Source organism: Cydia pomonella, chromosome 27 (assembly GCF_033807575.1).
Source record: "Cydia pomonella isolate Wapato2018A chromosome 27, ilCydPomo1, whole genome shotgun sequence".
In the NCBI taxonomy this organism is placed as follows: Eukaryota; Metazoa; Arthropoda; class Insecta; order Lepidoptera; family Tortricidae; genus Cydia; species Cydia pomonella.
In genome coordinates, this window is record NC_084729.1 from 3,001,993 (window position 1) to 3,020,687 (window position 18,695).

At 36.1% G+C, this 18,695-nt stretch overlaps 1 protein-coding gene across 4 annotated transcripts in view; it reads right to left on the bottom strand.

The window, feature by feature from the left end:
• Positions 1-8,057: 8,057 nt before the first annotated feature.
• The window catches only part of LOC133532743 (alpha-1,6-mannosyl-glycoprotein 2-beta-N-acetylglucosaminyltransferase-like), a 63,882-nt gene continuing 53,244 nt past the window's right edge, over positions 8,058-18,695 (bottom strand). For 2 of the 4 annotated variants that reach the window (XM_061871530.1, XM_061871529.1), the window contains 5 exons: positions 18,143-18,274; positions 13,527-13,613; positions 12,239-12,369; positions 10,536-10,715; positions 8,058-10,001 (listed from right to left, as the gene is read on the bottom strand). In XM_061871530.1, the coding sequence (XP_061727514.1) occupies positions 9,932-10,001; positions 10,536-10,715; positions 12,239-12,369; positions 13,527-13,613; positions 18,143-18,274 (600 nt within the window). In that variant the 3' untranslated portion in view covers positions 8,058-9,931. The remainder of the gene's footprint in view (positions 10,002-10,535; positions 10,716-12,238; positions 12,370-13,526; positions 13,614-18,142; positions 18,275-18,695) is intronic. The other 2 variants (XM_061871532.1, XM_061871531.1) reach the window with 1 other exon arrangement.

An 18,695-nucleotide genomic window follows, 5' to 3' on the forward strand; every position in this document is an offset into this window, starting at 1 on the left:
AGAATATTTACTAACTTATTTACATATGTATGAGGTACAATTTTTTTTTGTCATTGGAATGTCATGCAAATTGTATCCAAATGTAACGAAAATAATCGATTATAACTCGTGATCCCGTGAATATGAAATGGACCTTTACAGTACATATAGTGCTACTTTACCGCACTAGTGCGAAAATTGGCATATTACGTTACTGTGTCGAACATTTAAAAGGGTCATATGTACTGTAAAACGTTTTACGATACATGTGCGAATAAGTAATTCGCAACTCGTGTCGATTTAAAACACTCCCTTCGGTCGTGTTTTAAGTTATCGCCACTCGTTTCGAATTTCCTGTTTTTCGCACTCGTATCGTAATGTACTATTATGTGTTAATATACTACAGGTAAAGTAATTAAAACACTCAAAATAATTCAATGTCTTTATTTTTATTAATTATACGTATTCAGTAATAATATCACACGTTATTTATAAAATTTTATGCTTTTAGGGCCTGTTTCACAATGTCCAAGTAAAGTCCTGAATAAGCTACTTGCCACTTACCTGACGAATAAAGTCATCGTTGGCGTTTCACAATATTCAAATAAGCTTAACTGGTAGATAAAGTGCTAAGGTTGCAGGAAGTTTCATCTGGCACGAAACGAATGAATTGAGTTTCATGATAAGATCCTTACGTTTAAAAAATACTTACGTGCTTTCTTTGCTAGCAGAATGAAAAAATAATAATGTATGGGTAAGCTCTATATGTTTTGTCGTTATTTATGTATATATTATAAGAAATATAAGTATGTATATTTATGTATGTATGGTATGTTATTGTATTATATTTGGTTGTTGTTGTTAAAGTAGCACCGCCCACAATCACTCTGCTTTGCCTAAAGGTTGACTGGTAGAGAATGCCTCATGGCATTAAGTCCGCCTTTTGTACTATAAGGTTTTCTTTTGTGCAATAAAGATTAAATAAATAAAATAAATAAATCACGCGAGTTTTAATGCCTATATATTATATATACATACAATTTATTATCTGCACACGTATTATAAGCTCTCTATGATGTGTCCAGGAACAGCATTGAGACAACCGGCATTGAGGCATCGTTGCGCTATAGGTAATAAACTTAAGTAAGTCACCTGTTGTATGTAGTTGTGCCGTGTTCGAATAGACAATAAATGTTTAAAAGACACACACAAACAAAACAAATGTCTATTCGAACACGTCACAACTACATACAACAGGTTACTTAAGTTTTTTACCTATATCTAGTTTGGTCGCTCATTTTACACTAAAGTGGCGTTATTGCCATCTCTAAAATTTGGAAACCAGGACAAGACGCGTGAAAACCCCGGATTTTAGCGTCCAGAACCCGGACATGTCAACAGGTTTTTTAAACAGGTTGTGCGTGTGTCGCGGGCGGCCAAAGACTTAAAATTTTTAAACCCGGACTACAAATGAAGCCCCCCCCCGGACGCCGTCTAAACATGCATGCATGTGTACTCGTATTTGTAGTATAGTGTTTAAGTCTAGTGTTCCAAATTAATATGTATGAGTCATTATGTTACTCGAAATAAACGAATTTTAATTTTTTTTAATTTAATTTAAACTAGGACAAATCCGGGGAAACCCGGACGGATGGCACCCCAAGCCTACAGGCTAAATAAAAAAAGTAAAAGGACGTCCATAGAAATGACTTGAAGAAATACCAGGATAGGTAATACTGTATAATACTACCGTATTATACAGGGGGATCAATCCAAAACGGTCAGTATGGAGAAGTCAGAAACTATGGCTGACGGTGTCACTCACGAATTCGAGCCAATTGACAGTCTAACGCAACTAGTTGCGACCAATCGCGCGCGTGGTGCGAACTCATCAACCAATCGCGTTGTGGCATTAGACTGCACGATTGGCTCGAATTCGTGTGCGTGACACCGCTGTTCTGGGCTATAACCGCGAAAATCGAAGTTCATCAATTGCGGGCATTTTTCTTTGTCACTCTAATTACGTCTTAGTGAGAGTAAAAGAGAAAGATCCCCGCAATTTGCGAATTTCGGTTTTCGCGGTAGGCGCCCCCTGGCCCCATTATTATTGCCCGTAAGGCCCGTACCTTATACGTCAATTCAACTTTTTTTATATATTACATCGGTGGCAAACAAGCATACGGCCCGCCTGATGGTCAAAAGTCTCCGTAGCCTATGTACGCCTGCAACTCCAGAGGAGGATAACTACTTGCGTTTACATTTTTTCAATTTCCTACCTTATTTTACTGACAAATTGGGTGTGCCAGGGTATAATTTATTCCTTTCAGAAATGAATGTTCATGCCTTATCATTTCAGAGGTAGGTAAATTGTCAAATATAACTAAGAATAAATAAAACGAAAATACTGAATTTGTATAAATTATATTACATTAAAAACAACCAATAAATGAAAAAAAAACTCACTCTTCAAAAATACATTCAAGGAAAATAATACTTTCTTTAGTACAAAACTAAATTAGTCTTAATATACAAAGAGTGAAGAGTTAATAATAAAAACTGATGTAATACTAAACGTTTGATCACCCGTAGACGAAACTCTACAATCGGGATGTCTCGCATTCGCCATGAAGCGAATGCGAATGTGCGGAGGTCGTGTCCTGTCCCTCTCGTCGACTCGCGTATGGGCAATGCGCGCAAACTGTTTTTAAGTAATGCATTTTAACCAGTAGAAATAATTTTTCAACACAATAACATCCGGTTCTAAGGTGACTATGTTTTATGTACTAACACTTTTTTTTAAATTAGGAATGAGTTTTAACCCTTCAGGAACAGAAAGTTGAATTCCTAAAATGTTGAATTCCCAAAATGTTGGATTCCCAGAAAGTTGAATTAATAATAACATCTACATACTCCCTTACATTAGTATTCGCATTCGCGAATGTGATGAAGAATGCGACATTCGTGACATATACTCTACAACTTTTCCATGGTCACTAGCAGTCTTTATTATTTACTCGTCTTTGATTGGCAACTGTTATACAGTTATTTATTTCAGATTTCTTACATTAGTTTAGACAGTAACATTAACATTGTTATTTCATTAATTATCGCCCTTCTTAAGGTGTCTTTGGGTAATTCCGAATCACTTTAACCTTTTGACCGCCAAAGACGTCATATGACGCGCGAGGCTACAGCCCAATATCACCCTTCATGCATACCGACAAGGTTCACTATTACGCGCCGCGTGCGATAGGCATGGCGGTCAAAATGTTAAAACGTTGGTTAACAAAAAATATTTATACTGTCGGCGGTCGATCGTAAAATCAGACAGATCGTGAAATTCCTAGGATATCGTGAAACGTGATAATCATTGTCCCGTCCCTGAGTCGACGGAGCCCCGCATCCTGTTTCTGAACAGTTTGCTCTTCGGGCATCTGAAGCTCGGAGAATTTGATACAACTGGCGACGCTTTGTCTATAATTTTCTGTACAAAACAGTCTGCCGATTTTTGCGGGGGAGGTGCACGTCAAATGTATGGCTATTTGTACGTAACGTACAAATAGCTATGTCAGATAAATGCCAGTCCATACAATACATATGATCGGCTGAGGTTTTCGACAGAGGGGTAAGCTCTTAAAGGCGACTCCAGTTGTTAAATACTCAAAGATCTGAAGTAACCTAACGAACCTATCATAGCTATTGGTTTAATTTCACTACCGTCAAACATTATACAAAGGAACTTTACGATCGGCCGCCGACATATCCATCATTGGCACCACAATCGGGTTATCCCCACTAGTTACTACCAAGTTGTTACCAGTGGTAACTACTGGGAAAAAAATTCCTACCTTTTACCACTGACTAACTACTGGGAAAAAATCCCACTAGTTTCCACCAAATCCAAGTTGGTGGTAACTAGTGGAATTTTTTCCCCAGTAGTTACTAGTGGTAAAAGGTGGGAAAAAAATTCCCAGTAGTTACCACTGGTAATTGGTAACAACTTGGTGGTAACTAGTGGGAATAATCCTCATTATCAGAATCCATTTTTGGAATTACCCAAATATACCTTATTTGATTTTCAGGCATAGGTACGTACAGTCAGCGTCAAATACTTCGTAGCAGTCAAAGTAGCCAAATAGTTCGGTACACCATATATTTAGTATAGTGTACCGAACTATTTGGCCACTTTGACTGCTACGAAGTATTTAACGCTGACTGTACCATAAATAATTATTTTTTAAAAGACTAGTCACAGTAGTTACCAATGATTCAGAAATTAAAAACTATTTTTTATTGAAAATTTCTTTGCTCCAAGTTATTAGCATTTCATACTTAAGCCCTTTTTTAGGGTTCCGTACCCAAAGGGTAAAACGGGACCCTTTTACTAAGACTCCGCTGTCCGTCTGTCATCAGGCTGTACTCATGAACACAAACGTTTGTTTGTTTTCAAAATCATTAATTATTTATTTAATTTACAATATATAACAGTAGGTCTGACGCATGTTTTGCGCGATCTAAAAACAGCACAATATTTACCCTAAATTATGTATTTGTGCTTTGGAACAACAAAATAATAAAATATATACAAAAATTAAAATTACGTTAGATTTGTGGAATCCATGTTGGAACTAGTTACAAAAGTAAAAGTATATCTCATTATCGTAAGTGAAAAAAATTTATAATAGTACTAATGGACCCGAGATAACGCGTACTTGGGTCAAAATTATTTAAACCATGACCAGTAATATATGATCAAGCGCCATATTGCGGAATTTCATTGGAACTAAATTTTTCATACTAAACTGAACTGTCACCCTATACATGAGAATAACAGCGCCCTCTTGACAATGATCATATATTTCTGGTCGCGCTTTACGTTGTCTTGTATTATGTCCCCAAAAAATGTGACGGAGTAGCTTTTTATGTGAGACTTTTTTGTCATCTATTCTAGAAAGACATGCAATAGCACTATTTTATTATGTGTTTGATAGACAAAGATAAGCGTGACAGAGTGGTCAGAAACAAGAACGATAATAATTTGACCCAATCAAAGAGAATTAAGAAGACCAAGAGTGCTCATGCTCACTCAATATTTGTAAATACTATCTCGGACGATTGATGTTTGAAATGACATTGATATGCCACAGTTTTCAATTGTTTGGTTTAATTAAATGTAATGCTCGTGTTACAAAAACGCTATATGCAACATTAAAAATTTTTTATTAAAAAAAATCCTTTTTTGAAAATTAACTATGCCATTTAGTTTCCTTAAACGTACTTATCCATACCCCGGAGGTATCGGAATTCAATAAAAACACGGTGTATATTCAGACATTTTTTTCTTAGAAATACAATGAAAATTATAAATATACAAAATAATTCGGCCCCCAATGTAAATCAACATATAAGTTGCGATATACGAGCTTTATAAAGTAACTGTCAACGCTTGTTGGATGTTACTATAAAAAGCTCAAGTGTGTTGAAAAACGTCGTATAAAACACGTGTGTATGGGTCATTACACACACCGGCTTTCTTGTTGCGCGCACAATATCCCCTCGAAAGCAATGGCAACGAAGCATACTTGCGTCATAAATATCATAATAAAGAAAAAAACAGTTATTATTCAAGTAGATATATAACAATGCGCTTAAGACAGTCAAATAAAGCTACACAACGTCATATAATGCACAACGTTCTCGCAAACCATACTTTTAAGGACGGGATATTAATTTAATAAAAAAACAGATATTTAGCATATATTTGAACTCTCATTGCACTATTATGGCCGGACAGAACATGTTCAAATAAAAAAATCTACAATACTAAAAACTCCAAAAAACACATTTAAACATGTGTAATAAACATATTGCGGTCAATGATTTATAATCACTCAAGATAGGTTATAGGCGTTCCAAGTTTGAAGCGCTTACCTTGTAACAAATTGTACAAGTTGCCTTTAGTCGCATCTCGGCAAGCGAGGGATATACACGTGCTCACGACTCTCACGAGCTCCCGCTCACCGGAAGAGAAAGAGACAAGCTCATGTTTAACAAAGATGAATGGAATGCAATAATTAATCAAAAATAACAGATTTCGTCGTAAGTATAGAAATACATATAGAAGTATTTTTTGTGCTCCTTATGTATGCGTATAACCTATCTATAGTTATATAATATCATTGTGTGCGATATACAAATCGCTTTCTCCGCGCAATCGAGTCATTTGTCACTTATCGCTGTGGATAAAAATGTTGTAAATAATACAATCAAACAAATACTGATACTTAAGCAAGAATACTAAAGGGAAACAAAAACATAATACTCATAAATAAAATACTTTGAACAAACATTTCATCAATGGCCTTTGGTAACAATTTTCAACAAACAAAACATTATTTTTTTACAGAAAAATTTAAGTCCTAACTACTTTAAGTACATTTAATACATATTCGGAATACTTTTAATACTTTACAAAATTTCTAAACCAAATCTCTCTTTTTGCAACACATCCTCGAGACGTTAAAAAAAACCCTTCGGCTGCGAAATCAGCAATTTTTATAAGGGCTTTAATATATCACCGATTGTACAGTCAAAGTCATAAATATCTAAGCAGTCAAGGTCAACTACATGCAAAAACTACTTTTTTGTCAACATTTACAACAGCATCTATACATATATAACTCTGACTGTACTTTTCAACATATGGCAAAACGTCCCAGTTTGTCGCTTGCCATAAAGACGCTTTGGCAGGTTATTCGTATAAAGGATACAAGCAAATCTCGTCCTTATGGAAAACGACAAAGTGGGAAGTTTTGCCGGCGGATACATAATATAGATTAATGGACACGATTTTACATTTATAAACTCCCTGGTGTATGAAACATCAATTAATATTAATACTTACGTCTATAACTACGACTTCCCATTTTATTGGAAGCTACGGTACTTTAGTACAAAATCTTAGTTTAATAGTCTGTCCCACTACAAGTGACACATTGAGATTAAGTTAATTAGTCTGTCCCACTACATGTGACACATTGACATGAAGTTAATTAGTCTGTCCCACTACAAGTGACACATAGACATGAAGTTTAATAGCCTGTCCCACTACATGTGACACATTCACATGAATTTAATAAGTCTGTCCCACTACAAGTGACACATTGGCATGAAGTTTAATAGCCTGTCCCACTACATGTGACACATTCACATGAAGTTAATAAGTCTGTCCCACTACAAGTGACACATTGACATGAAGTTAATAAGTCTGTCCCACTACAAGTGACACATTGACATGAAGTTTAATAACCTGTCCCACTACATGTGACACATTGGCGTGAAGTTTAATAGTCTGTCGCAATACAAATGACATATTAACACTATGACAATTCAAACTATCAAGAGAATTCCGGCCTCTGGTCATCTCCATATAGTTTATAACCTAAAAATGACAAATCTCGCAAAACTGTATTGTATCTGTCAGCGTACCCATCGAGTTTTAAAAATACTATCTATAGTAGCTAGATTTGATTATATTGTTAGTATCTTAATAGTTACAAAATATAAGTGTTTTAATTTTTCTTCACTGCGCCTCTTCGCTTGAGTGGGACAGAGCTATTTCTGTCTCAAACCTGACGCCTAGCGTCTACTTGAACATGTCAAAAAGACTAGCACTATTGCGACTTTCCGTCCTTTTCACACTTTACTAAATATAAAGAGACGAGTTGTATCGTGTTACGGGCGCTTTATCGAAAAACCCTAATCATGTGCCATTTTTTTATATACATAGTGGCCTGTAATAACCCGGCAAACTTTAACTTATTGCTAGTAAACAATAGGTATATAATAACATACCAATAACCATAATACATACATTGTAATATACATACTTCTGTATGTAATTTAAGTTTTACCACGAAAATAAATGATTTATGGTAAAAAAAAGATTTATGATTATTTATTTATATGTACGGCAAGATGAACATTGCATGGACAACTAATGAATGAAATTATTCAAATGTGGCCAAATAACGATTGTGATCTTTGAAAATTAAACAATAATAATAATAATAAATAAATATTATAGGACATTATTACACAAATTGACTAAGTCCCACAGTAAGCTCAATAAGGCTTGTGTTGTAGGTACCTAGACAACGATATATATAATATATAATTATAAATACATAGAAAACACCCATGACTCAGAAACAAATATCCGTGTTCATCACACAAATATATGCTCTTACCAGGATTTGAACCCGGGACCATCAGCTTCATAGGCAGGGTCACTACCCACTAGGCCAGCCCGTCGTCATGGTATTATGGTAATGGTATTATGAAATGTAAATATTTCATCGATATCGACTTATAAACGAAAGAGAATTTGAAATAGAGGTGGATTGTCAAAGAAAACTTTGTAGACACAGTAAATTTATTGCCATCTTTCGACACATGATTAAAACTTTTAGAACGCCATTTGACTTTGATCCTTATACTTTTTTTTTTTATACTACGTCGGTGGCAAACAAGCATACGGTCCGCCTGATGGTAAGCAGTCTCCGTAGCCTATGTACGCCAGCAACTTTCACTGACATGTGTTAAATTTGTTAAATATCGAAAAGTAGCGCCATCTAACAGATCAAAGGCCAAAGGTATCGTCACACAGGCATCGTTTTGAGCGATGGCGCCACAACCTTTAGCCTATGTCCGGTAAAATGGCGCCACTTTTCGATATTTAACAAATTTAACACATATCTGTGAAAGAATAAGGATCAAAGTTAAATGGCGTTCTAAAAGTTTTAATCATGTCTAAAGATGGCAGTAAATTTATTAGTTTAGTTTTATTTCTCGCACTATTTAACTTCAAACCAAAATTGCCCCCGACAGACCAGTGTATGTAAATGTATAAGTAATAGGCGTCGCGTGCAAAGTTAACATTTGTCGGGTTACTTCGGCCCACTATGTATAGTCTGGTTGCACGTCTGTCTCTAGCAATAGCAAAAACTTAATATTATTCACATTCTTTGTGCTAACATGAGAATACCATCTCTTCTTGGCGTAGCCATAGAGAAATAAGTAAGCTTGGAGTGCTCACTCCATAGATTCGTTTCCTTGAGATAAGTTGTATGGGAGATACAGTGAAAAATATTAATAATAAGTTTAAAAATAGCTTAAACTTCTTAAGTTTAAGAGAGTATAGCTTTGCGATCCTAACGAAATAACGATACTTTTTATATGAAATTTTCATTTAGGGAGATAACGATTTCCACTAACTAAATCTTAAATCACTTTGATTTTGATGTCGATCGCTTCAGCATAACATATTCTAGGTTTATAGGTTTCGCTTTAATTTTAATATTTTTAATAGTTTAGTGAATGTAGTCTTTTCCTGAGTTTTTAGTGAGTTATTGGGGTATAAAGTTCAAATATTTTCTTGCAAATTTACTGCATTCAAAGATATACATGGAAGTTAAGGTCAGTATTTTAAATTTAATAAAGAATGGCTGGCAGGATTCCATTTCCATAAGATTAATATTGGCAAGAATTGTTATGCATTTCTTTTGAAGAATAAAGATTTTATCGACTTCGGTACTTTGTCCCCACAAGACTAGACCATAAGACATTCTTGAATAGGCAAAAGCGTAGTACGCCGTGAGAGCCGTATTGAAGCCGGTGCCGCGTTTGAGATGCTGGAGTGTGTATATAAAAGAGGAAAGTTGCTTTGAAAGTTTGAGGATATGAGGTTTCCAGTTAAGGTGATTTGAGGTTTCCAGTCTTAAATCGTATTACAAATAAGTTTTCGCAGAGCTCTCTTAATAATTAATATAAATAGATTTTTACCTACGTATGAAGTGAGCGCTCTAACTTTATTTATATCTCTATGGCGTAGCGTTAGAAAATAATAGCATGTTTTTCCTCTGACCAATTTTTTTTTTGTTTTTAACTGCATTTATGCAAAATACACGTATTTCTTCAATTGCCGGTCTATCTTGGTCATGTTTGTGCACATCTCTTGATCTCTGAAAAAAAAACATTGTTGTATAATAGTCATATTCCCTGCTCTTGATTCAGACAAGCCTGCCTGGGTTCAATAGGATAAGATAGATAGAAACAAGGCTTTCTTATCCTCCTTAACGTCTCACGAAAACTACAACAGAATAGGCTTGGTCTATTGGAAATTGTGTTTTGGCAGTTGCCTAGTGACAGTTGACTAACCTTCGATCCCCCCACCCCCCATTGCCTTTCACCATTTTTTTTGTTGTGCTTGGCGCCGCCAGGGTTTATGGATGCCATCAACCTCTTAGGATACAGGAGATGCTTCGTTGTTTGTCCATATTGGTTCATTGTGATGTCATTTTAAGAGTTGCCTAGTGACAGTTTACAAATTGACTTACCTTCGATCCCCCCACCCGCCATTGCCTTTCACCAACTTTTTGTTATGCTTGGCGCCCCCAGGCTTCATGGAAATCTTCAATCTCTTAGGATACAGAAGATGCTTCGTTGTTTGTCCATCGTGATGTCATTTTGACAGTTGCTAGTGACAGTTGACTTACCTTCGATCCCCCCACCCGCCATTGCCTTTCACCAACTTCTTGTTGTGCTTGGCGCCGCCAGGGTTGATGGATGCCGTCAACCTCTTAGGATACAGGAGATGCTTCGTGGTTTGAAGGAGCTTTTGGACCTTGCTGATGACTAGATTCGCGTTGCAGTTGGATTTCTTGTGGTGGAGGCCGCTGGGGATAATAAAAAATCGTTATCGGCCAGTGTCAATTTTTCCCTCAGCAAAAAGATGCGAACGAGGAATTTCGTACATTGACCCAACTGTTTCTACCTCTATCGCACGCGCGTAAAGATATTGCTTTCCCGCTTGCAGTGTCATTGCGGTCGGCATCATCGGCAGGACGTCAATATAATAACGTGCGTGCGATAGAGAAGGCTCTAAAAATTTGTGCGACAAGGACAATTGCAGCTTTATAGGAATCCTGCGTAAAAATCCCAAAAATCGATGTTTCGTACTCGATTGTTTCCTCCTCTAAAACTTAACCCCTTCCCAGACATAGTACGATTTATCGAACATATACCTACGCGCCAATATTTAGCAATCCGTAACGAAATTTTGAAATCGAAATAATAATGAAGTTATCTGTGCCAGACTGTTTTGATTTTTGCCTAATTGATATCGTTATCGAATAGCATGCTTTTCCTTGCGGCATACTTAATTAGGGCGCTGTTGCGCTGTTTGAAGTGTTCCGCGCTAAAAAAAAAAACGAAAACAGCAAAACAGTCCGACACAGATATTGATTGGTGGATAATATTAATCTGTGTTGAAAAAAATCATTGCTAGGGTCAAAAACAACGAATTCCTTCAACACCACACCTTCTCTTAAACACCACATACACAGCCATAATGTTTAACTTTTAACCGCCGTGGTCTGATATATAAGACATACAATATCCAGCTCATTTCGCGGCAGTCTGATAAATAAGACAAAAATTCGTGCAACTTCGTACTGGCGGCGAACCAAGCACGCTCGATGAAAAATTCTAAGCGGTTAAAAGGTTAATGAGCTACAGAAGTGCAACTGGCAAAAATTTTCCATTAAGCTGGGAAAGTTCTCAGAAACCCTCATACAGACATATGGGAAGTATCCGAAATTCCACGTGGAACTCACCATTCGTCAATATGGAACACCCTCGGCCCCTTACACATCATGACCTTGAACTTCCATCCCTTTCTGTTCTGAGAGATATGCAGCAATGAGTTACAGTTGTAGTCATACTGGCAGAAATGACCCTGAAAGGAATTATTCCACGTGGAACTCACCATTCTCCAATATGGAACATCCTCGGCCCCATACACATCATGACCTTGAACTTCCGTCCCTTTCTGTTCTGAGAGAAAGAGTTCCAGCTGTAGTCATACTGGCAAAATTGACCCTGAAAGGAATTTATTCCACGTGGAACTCACCATTCTCCAATATGGAACATCCTCGGCCCCATTCACATCATGACCTTGAACTTCCGTCCCTTTCTGTTCCGAGAGAAAGAGGTCCAGTTGTAGTCATACTGGCAAAATTGACCCTGAAAGGAATTTATTCCACGTGAAACTCACCATTCTCCAATATGGAACACCCTCGGCCCCTTACACATCATGACCTTGAACTTCCGTCCCTTTCTGTTCCGAGAGAAAGAGGTCCAGTTGTAGTCATACTGGCAAAATTGACCCTGAAAGGAATTTATTCCACGTGGAACTCACCATTCTCCAATATGGAACACCCTCGGCCCCTTACACATCATGACCTTGAACTTCTCCCGTCCCTTTCTGTTCTGAGAGAGATGCAGCAACGAGTAGTCCCAATTGTAATCATCGTATTCGCAGAACTGATCCTGAAATACAGAATTATATAAGTATGTAGTAAGATAGAAAATATTTTCTTAATATGTGGTATAAAAAAGTGGGAATATCATCTTTACGCCCATAATAATAGGCATCATCATACGCTCACTGCTGTGTGTGGACGTGCTAACGTACAGTGACAAAAGTAATTAACACATTCACTGCCGGGAACCCACCTGGTGGGCGCTCGTGAACTTTGTTCAGATGCCGGACAACCCGCTGGGCGGGTTGTTTTGTACGCAGCTATAGACCACCGGTTTCTGGCGTAGTGCGCCGTTTTTTTTCTGGCAGTGAATGTGTTAATACGTTGATTTTCTTATATCATGATTTAATCTAAGCCGTAATTGATATAATGCTTATTTTTATATTAATTTTTAACTAGTATAAAGACATTGTCTAATGGCTATGGTTATATTATATTTTAATATGACAGCATACTTTATACAATCAAAAACTTTATTTTATATACGGGGTCGCAGTCCCAATTTTTTTTTTATATATATATTTTTTTTACCTACTTATGCTAGATATTCGTTGGTTGGGGGTCACAGTTTTAACCTAACCTAAGCCACTATTCTGCGAATCTTTATTTCTATTGAAACCTACATATAATTATATAATGTCACTAGTTAGAACAAACATGTTTTAGCAATCATACACTCAACCTAGCCCCAAACTAAGCAAAGCTTGTACTATGTGTACTAGTCGGAGATATACATACTTAAACAGATAAATCCATACTTAGATATATAGATTAACATCCATAACACGGGAACAAATACAAATTGCGAAGAAGTCATGTCGCAGAAGGAGGAGGCGGAGAGAGAGCGAGAAGCAGCTACTGACGCGCTTCCTCTCCGTCGCAGGCGGCGTGGTCGACGGCGGAGAGTTTATGTTCGTGCTCGAACTCTAGTGGGCCCATACACGTAGTCGGCGGGGTGTCGGGCGTTTCTGACCCGCCCACCCCCGCCATAGTGCGGGAGGCCTGGTGATAGGGCGCCGTTGTGGAATGTCCTCGATCCCAGTATTCCCATATTCGGCAAAGAGGGTGATACGCCGGAGTGGATTTAGTGGGTAAGGCCAAGTTCTCGAATCCCACACACACGACACACAAATGTATTCCCACTTTGTCAAAAAAAAAGTATACCTGCAGAGACATGATGGAGTTCCACACGGTCCTGTTGAAGACCATGCCCATGTTGTGGATGCTGGAGTGCCACGGTGTGATCTCCACCTGAAAGTATTATAAGTTGAAAAAGGGCCATGGGATAAATGTATCTTGGAGGTCATTAGACGTGCCTGGCCCGAGGCAATGTAGCCGAGGCACGTCTACACAGACTGAGCTGCTTCGCGCGGCAATTTCCTCGCGAGGCGGCTCGATCTGTGTGGAATGAAGTGCGTGTTACCCCAACATAGTAAAATGACATGTCGTGTGCCGTAAATCGACCGACTATTTACAAATACAGTTGTCATCCATCAGATATATCGGAGCGGCCGAGGTGCTTAAAATATCTGAACACGCACTCTAACGTCTTGACAATAGAGTTGTGTTCAGATATTTGTGAGCGCCTTGGCCGCTCCGATATATAGAATCTGATGGGGCAGTCCCATTTAACTAAAAAAAAAAGTATTATTTATAGTATTTTTATACTTTTTATGCATCACAAAAAACTCCGCAGAAGTATGCATATTGAAGTTCCAGTTTAGGCGCTTTACGTGGTATTTTATGTATGTATGTATGTATATACTTTATTGTACATAGAAATAAAAACACAGTTACAGAGTAAATTAAATACAACAAATGCGAATTTATCCCTGTATGGGATCTCTTCCAGTCAACCTTTGAGGAAATGAGTCAAACAGAAATAACGGTGAATGAATGACAAACGCAAACAAAAGTGTACAATTAATGTAATGCACGTTTTGAATACACATTGATACAAATATATATAGATAGAAAAATAACCATAAAATAATGCATACATATATATATAAATAAAAATAAATAAATATTCAATATATAATATAAATAGATATGAATTCGAACCAGAAAAGTAAAGGAAATTAAAAAAGTAGCAGTACTCAATGGAACTAGGAAGTCGTAACCAAAGTATCGGAAAGCCACAATTTTTTAAGCTTCTCCTTGAGTGATGCTACAGATTGGGTATTTTTTTAAGTTTACTCATTATTGTATGAGTAACGATAGTGATATTTGATATTATTTCATTATTTGCTCCCGAGTATGGACAGTATTCTTGCAGGTAAGAACCCTTCAAGCTTAATGTTTGTAATCTTTAAGGCGTATTTTAGAAGATTTTAAACTATCCGTGGTCCATGGTCTGTAGGGAAGGAGAAGAGTCATGAAATATATGAGAACCAATACATCCTATGACTTTTTTCTTTCCGCACAGACTCTATCACGAGTTGGACATGATTTGTGAGTATATCGATCTGTCATTTTAATTTGTTGGGTTTCAGACTACATTAACCAGGAAGATAGAAATATGTTAAGTACATAGACAAAACTATTACTCTAAAATAATTACGAATCAGGGACTAAATTTCGTAATTGGTTTCGAAAGTAGATTATAATACATATATAGTCGGTCAAACAAGTTAGTCAGTAGACATTTTCGAATTTCAAATTTTCTTGGGACGATAATACTTTGCTAAATAAATAAAATATACCGCTTTTTTCTATTGACGGAAATAGCTTGACCGACTATATTTCAATGTCTTAAACACTTTTACTAACCTTACAGATTAAAACCTAGTTATTTTTTGTTAGAAATAACTAAATAAAAAAACATGCACACTCATGGTTAGTAATTAAATAGGAGTTAATTATAACTTAAATTAGATATTATTACATAGTTAACAGGCAAATGAAAACCATGACAAGTGCTAGCATCGAAAGCAATACAGGCTTATAAACGAGACATGCAAATATTAATCTAATTAAGACCATAAACACTATAGGGCTACTCTAATCACTATAGAAATAGATAGAATTTCTTATGTACTTATTAAAGTCAAACTATACGTAGCATTAGAACATAATTCTAGCGCATTGAAAATGTACTTGGGAAATAGATAGAATATGTTTTTTTTACTGTAATATGCAAATTAAGTCACTTAAGGCAAATGAAATAGGTAACGACACATAATGCAAGAACAATAAGCTGCAGAGTTCAGTGACCCTACTAGCATAGAAATTTATAGCGGGGGGGTCACTTAACTCTGCAGCTTACTGTACAAAGTTATAACAGCAAATTTTATCGTAAAATATAAATAAGACAAAGTTTTCAGTAAACAGTACTACTCGGTTATCTATAGCAGCGGTATTTATTTGCATTTTTATAGTAGCAATGCCTTAATAACAATCCACAATCTATATATCCTTTTCTTGAAAACGGCAGTTACTATTGAGGTATGCAATAAAGATTCCAATAAATTTACTGTTAAATTGTACTAAATCAATTCTATTAGTAAAAATCTTAGCAATTTCTTATTCATACAAAAATCTATATCGTAAAGAGCTAAAGTTTAGTCATAAGTTCTATATCAAGGTAAATAACGAGCGACAAGCAAGATACGGAGTTGTTGTGCTTGCGAAACAAACACTGCACAAACCACTGTTCGGTTTTTAAAATAAAATGACCATCGCGGTCCGTTTCTCATTGTTCCGGATCCGGACCGCGGTCCGCCATTCTGTCACCCCTGTGCTAGAGGCTAGAGGTGAGATCTAAACGCTGTAAGGATATCCAGCTATTGAATATATACAGAATCCATTGCATAATATCCACAACCAAGCACAATTGTTACCACTGAGCATATCATGGTAACTTGGTAAGTAAGTCAATAAGTCTCTAAATATATTGTTCTTGGGCAAAATTAACCATTTCCGATTGTCAACGAGTGCAACCACCGTTTTTAAAACGCAATAAATAACTATGCAACTAAAAATGGTATCTTTTCCCCAAGAATAAAAATTACTCCCTACATTTTACTACTGCTCATGAAAGATAAACAGATTTCAGTTTCGTAACTTGCTGAAACAAGTTTCGCAACTCCTTAAAATATAACGTAAAACTAGGCATGCAATAACCTCATTTTATTAGGAATTATATGTTTTTATACCGTGACTATAATCACGATATTTTACTTTAAAACAAAAAATACACTTTAATGGAATTAGCCAACTGCTAATAAACTAAGCTTAACCACAGGGGTCATCTATTAAGAAATTGTATTTCTCTAATAAATAATAACAACTTTTAAGTAATAGCATGAAAAGAGCTTGCTTAAGACATCCATTTTCATTCTCTCACGCCCATATTAAATGAAAAAAAAACATACATATGGCATAGAACACACACGACTTGTAAAAAGTGTAATGCATCAGGATATTCTCACGCCCAGATTAAATTAAAAAAAAAACATACATATGGCATAGAGCACACACGACTTGTAAGAAGGAGTAATGCATCAGGACTTTGAGAGATTAATATTATAGAGCAGAATAATATCTACTAATAGTACTAACCAGAGTATTATCGAATATGATATATGCATGTTAAAATGTAAAATACAAGCAGTCCCGTCAAATTTACCCTTACAGATAACTAATCTAAAGGTAGCGAATGCTATGTACAATGCAAAGCTATACTTTTGCCGTTATTCAAAAACATTATACAAACCACAAATATTATTTCGGCATAATTGTGTTTGTTACAAACAAAAAAAAGAACATTTGAAGCTTGTTAAGTTTTCTGAATAACAGTATTAAAGCGTATTGTATCTACAACTATTCCTATTAACAATAACAGGGGTTTTGAGCAATGTTTTAGTATTTTACTAACTAACCAAACCCATTTGATTATAAATTATTTCAGTATATCGGTAAATATAAGAATTAAGTCCACGGAATTTTTAATATCTAAGAAACAACGATAGCAACTTCTCTTTATAACTGTAAATAATCGGTGCCGTGTAAGTCCATCTATTCAGCTGTATAGTTGTGGCTATAACATGTTATTTCTCGTATAAGTATTTATTTATCTATTTAAGCGTATGGCGTAACATTGTAGGCAATATTAATATACTATCTATTTATTATAAGTCGACATCCAGGCCAGTATTTTACTCAATACTCAATACATTTAATGCACATAATGGTTAAATACAGGTTTAATTGGTCTATAGTTTTTTAGGCTTCAATAGGTATCTAAATTTGAGCCACTCCATCATTGTCTTCGTTTTAACACATCTATTCTTTGTAAGTAAACTAGAACATTTAAGTTTTAATGGCGTAATGTCTAGCATTTGTATCTGGGAAGTGGATCGACTTTATTATTCTCATTGTAGAAAAGAAAAATTAAAATTTTGGTATAAGCTCTTATCGTCAACTGTACTTTTCTTTGCACAGGCAACTAATACTCATCGAGACAATTCTAACATCCCCAAGTTTGCGTTGTTTTATCACAGAGCCCCCATGGGCACCTCCTGTCTCCATCATCCGATCAGCTCCATGTCATCATAATATTGCATTGTCATCCTATTTACATATGTATGCAATATTTCAGCTCAATCGGGAAGTGGGTCAAATTTAGCTTCCAATATTTGACTCACTCTAACATACATACTAACAGGGCAAGTTAAATAAAAGCTTGTAAAATAGTTGTGATAATATGTGTTTTTTGTAAAACATGCTCAATACCCCAAACCAAACTACCTTGCTACCTAAGCTTGAAGCTTCTTAACCTTTTGCGTGTACCCGTATAAATTCGGGTACACTTGATAGTTCCAACTCGTCGAGTCCATCTTCCGTCTGCGTCGCTCCTCGTTGGCTGCACGCACTTGCTGGATGTACGACAGAGTCAGCTGCTTCTTTCGCTGTTGCGTGTGAAACATGGTTTAGGGTGGGAGTTGCCAAAGAAAATATCTACGTCGTAACTAGGGAACATTTCGTAACAGTTCGGCGCGTTTTAAATATTTTTTTGCTTAAATTAAGATATTTTATAATTTAAAAACGCGTTTTATAATTAGACATTTTCCTTGACCAATTATAAACATAATACACTAAAGGAGAAACAAAATACAGGATTGAGTAAAGACATTTCACTTATTCCACATTCGTAACTTTTAAAAAACAAAAGTTACGAACGTGCAAATTAAAAAACTACATTATTATTCTTACTAATGCCTAAATTATTTTAATTGCATATGTTTCTCCGTTTAGTGAGTATGTATTGTTACTGATACGTGGTGCGTTAACAAAAACATAATTGCACTTGTATATATGCAATTCCAGTAT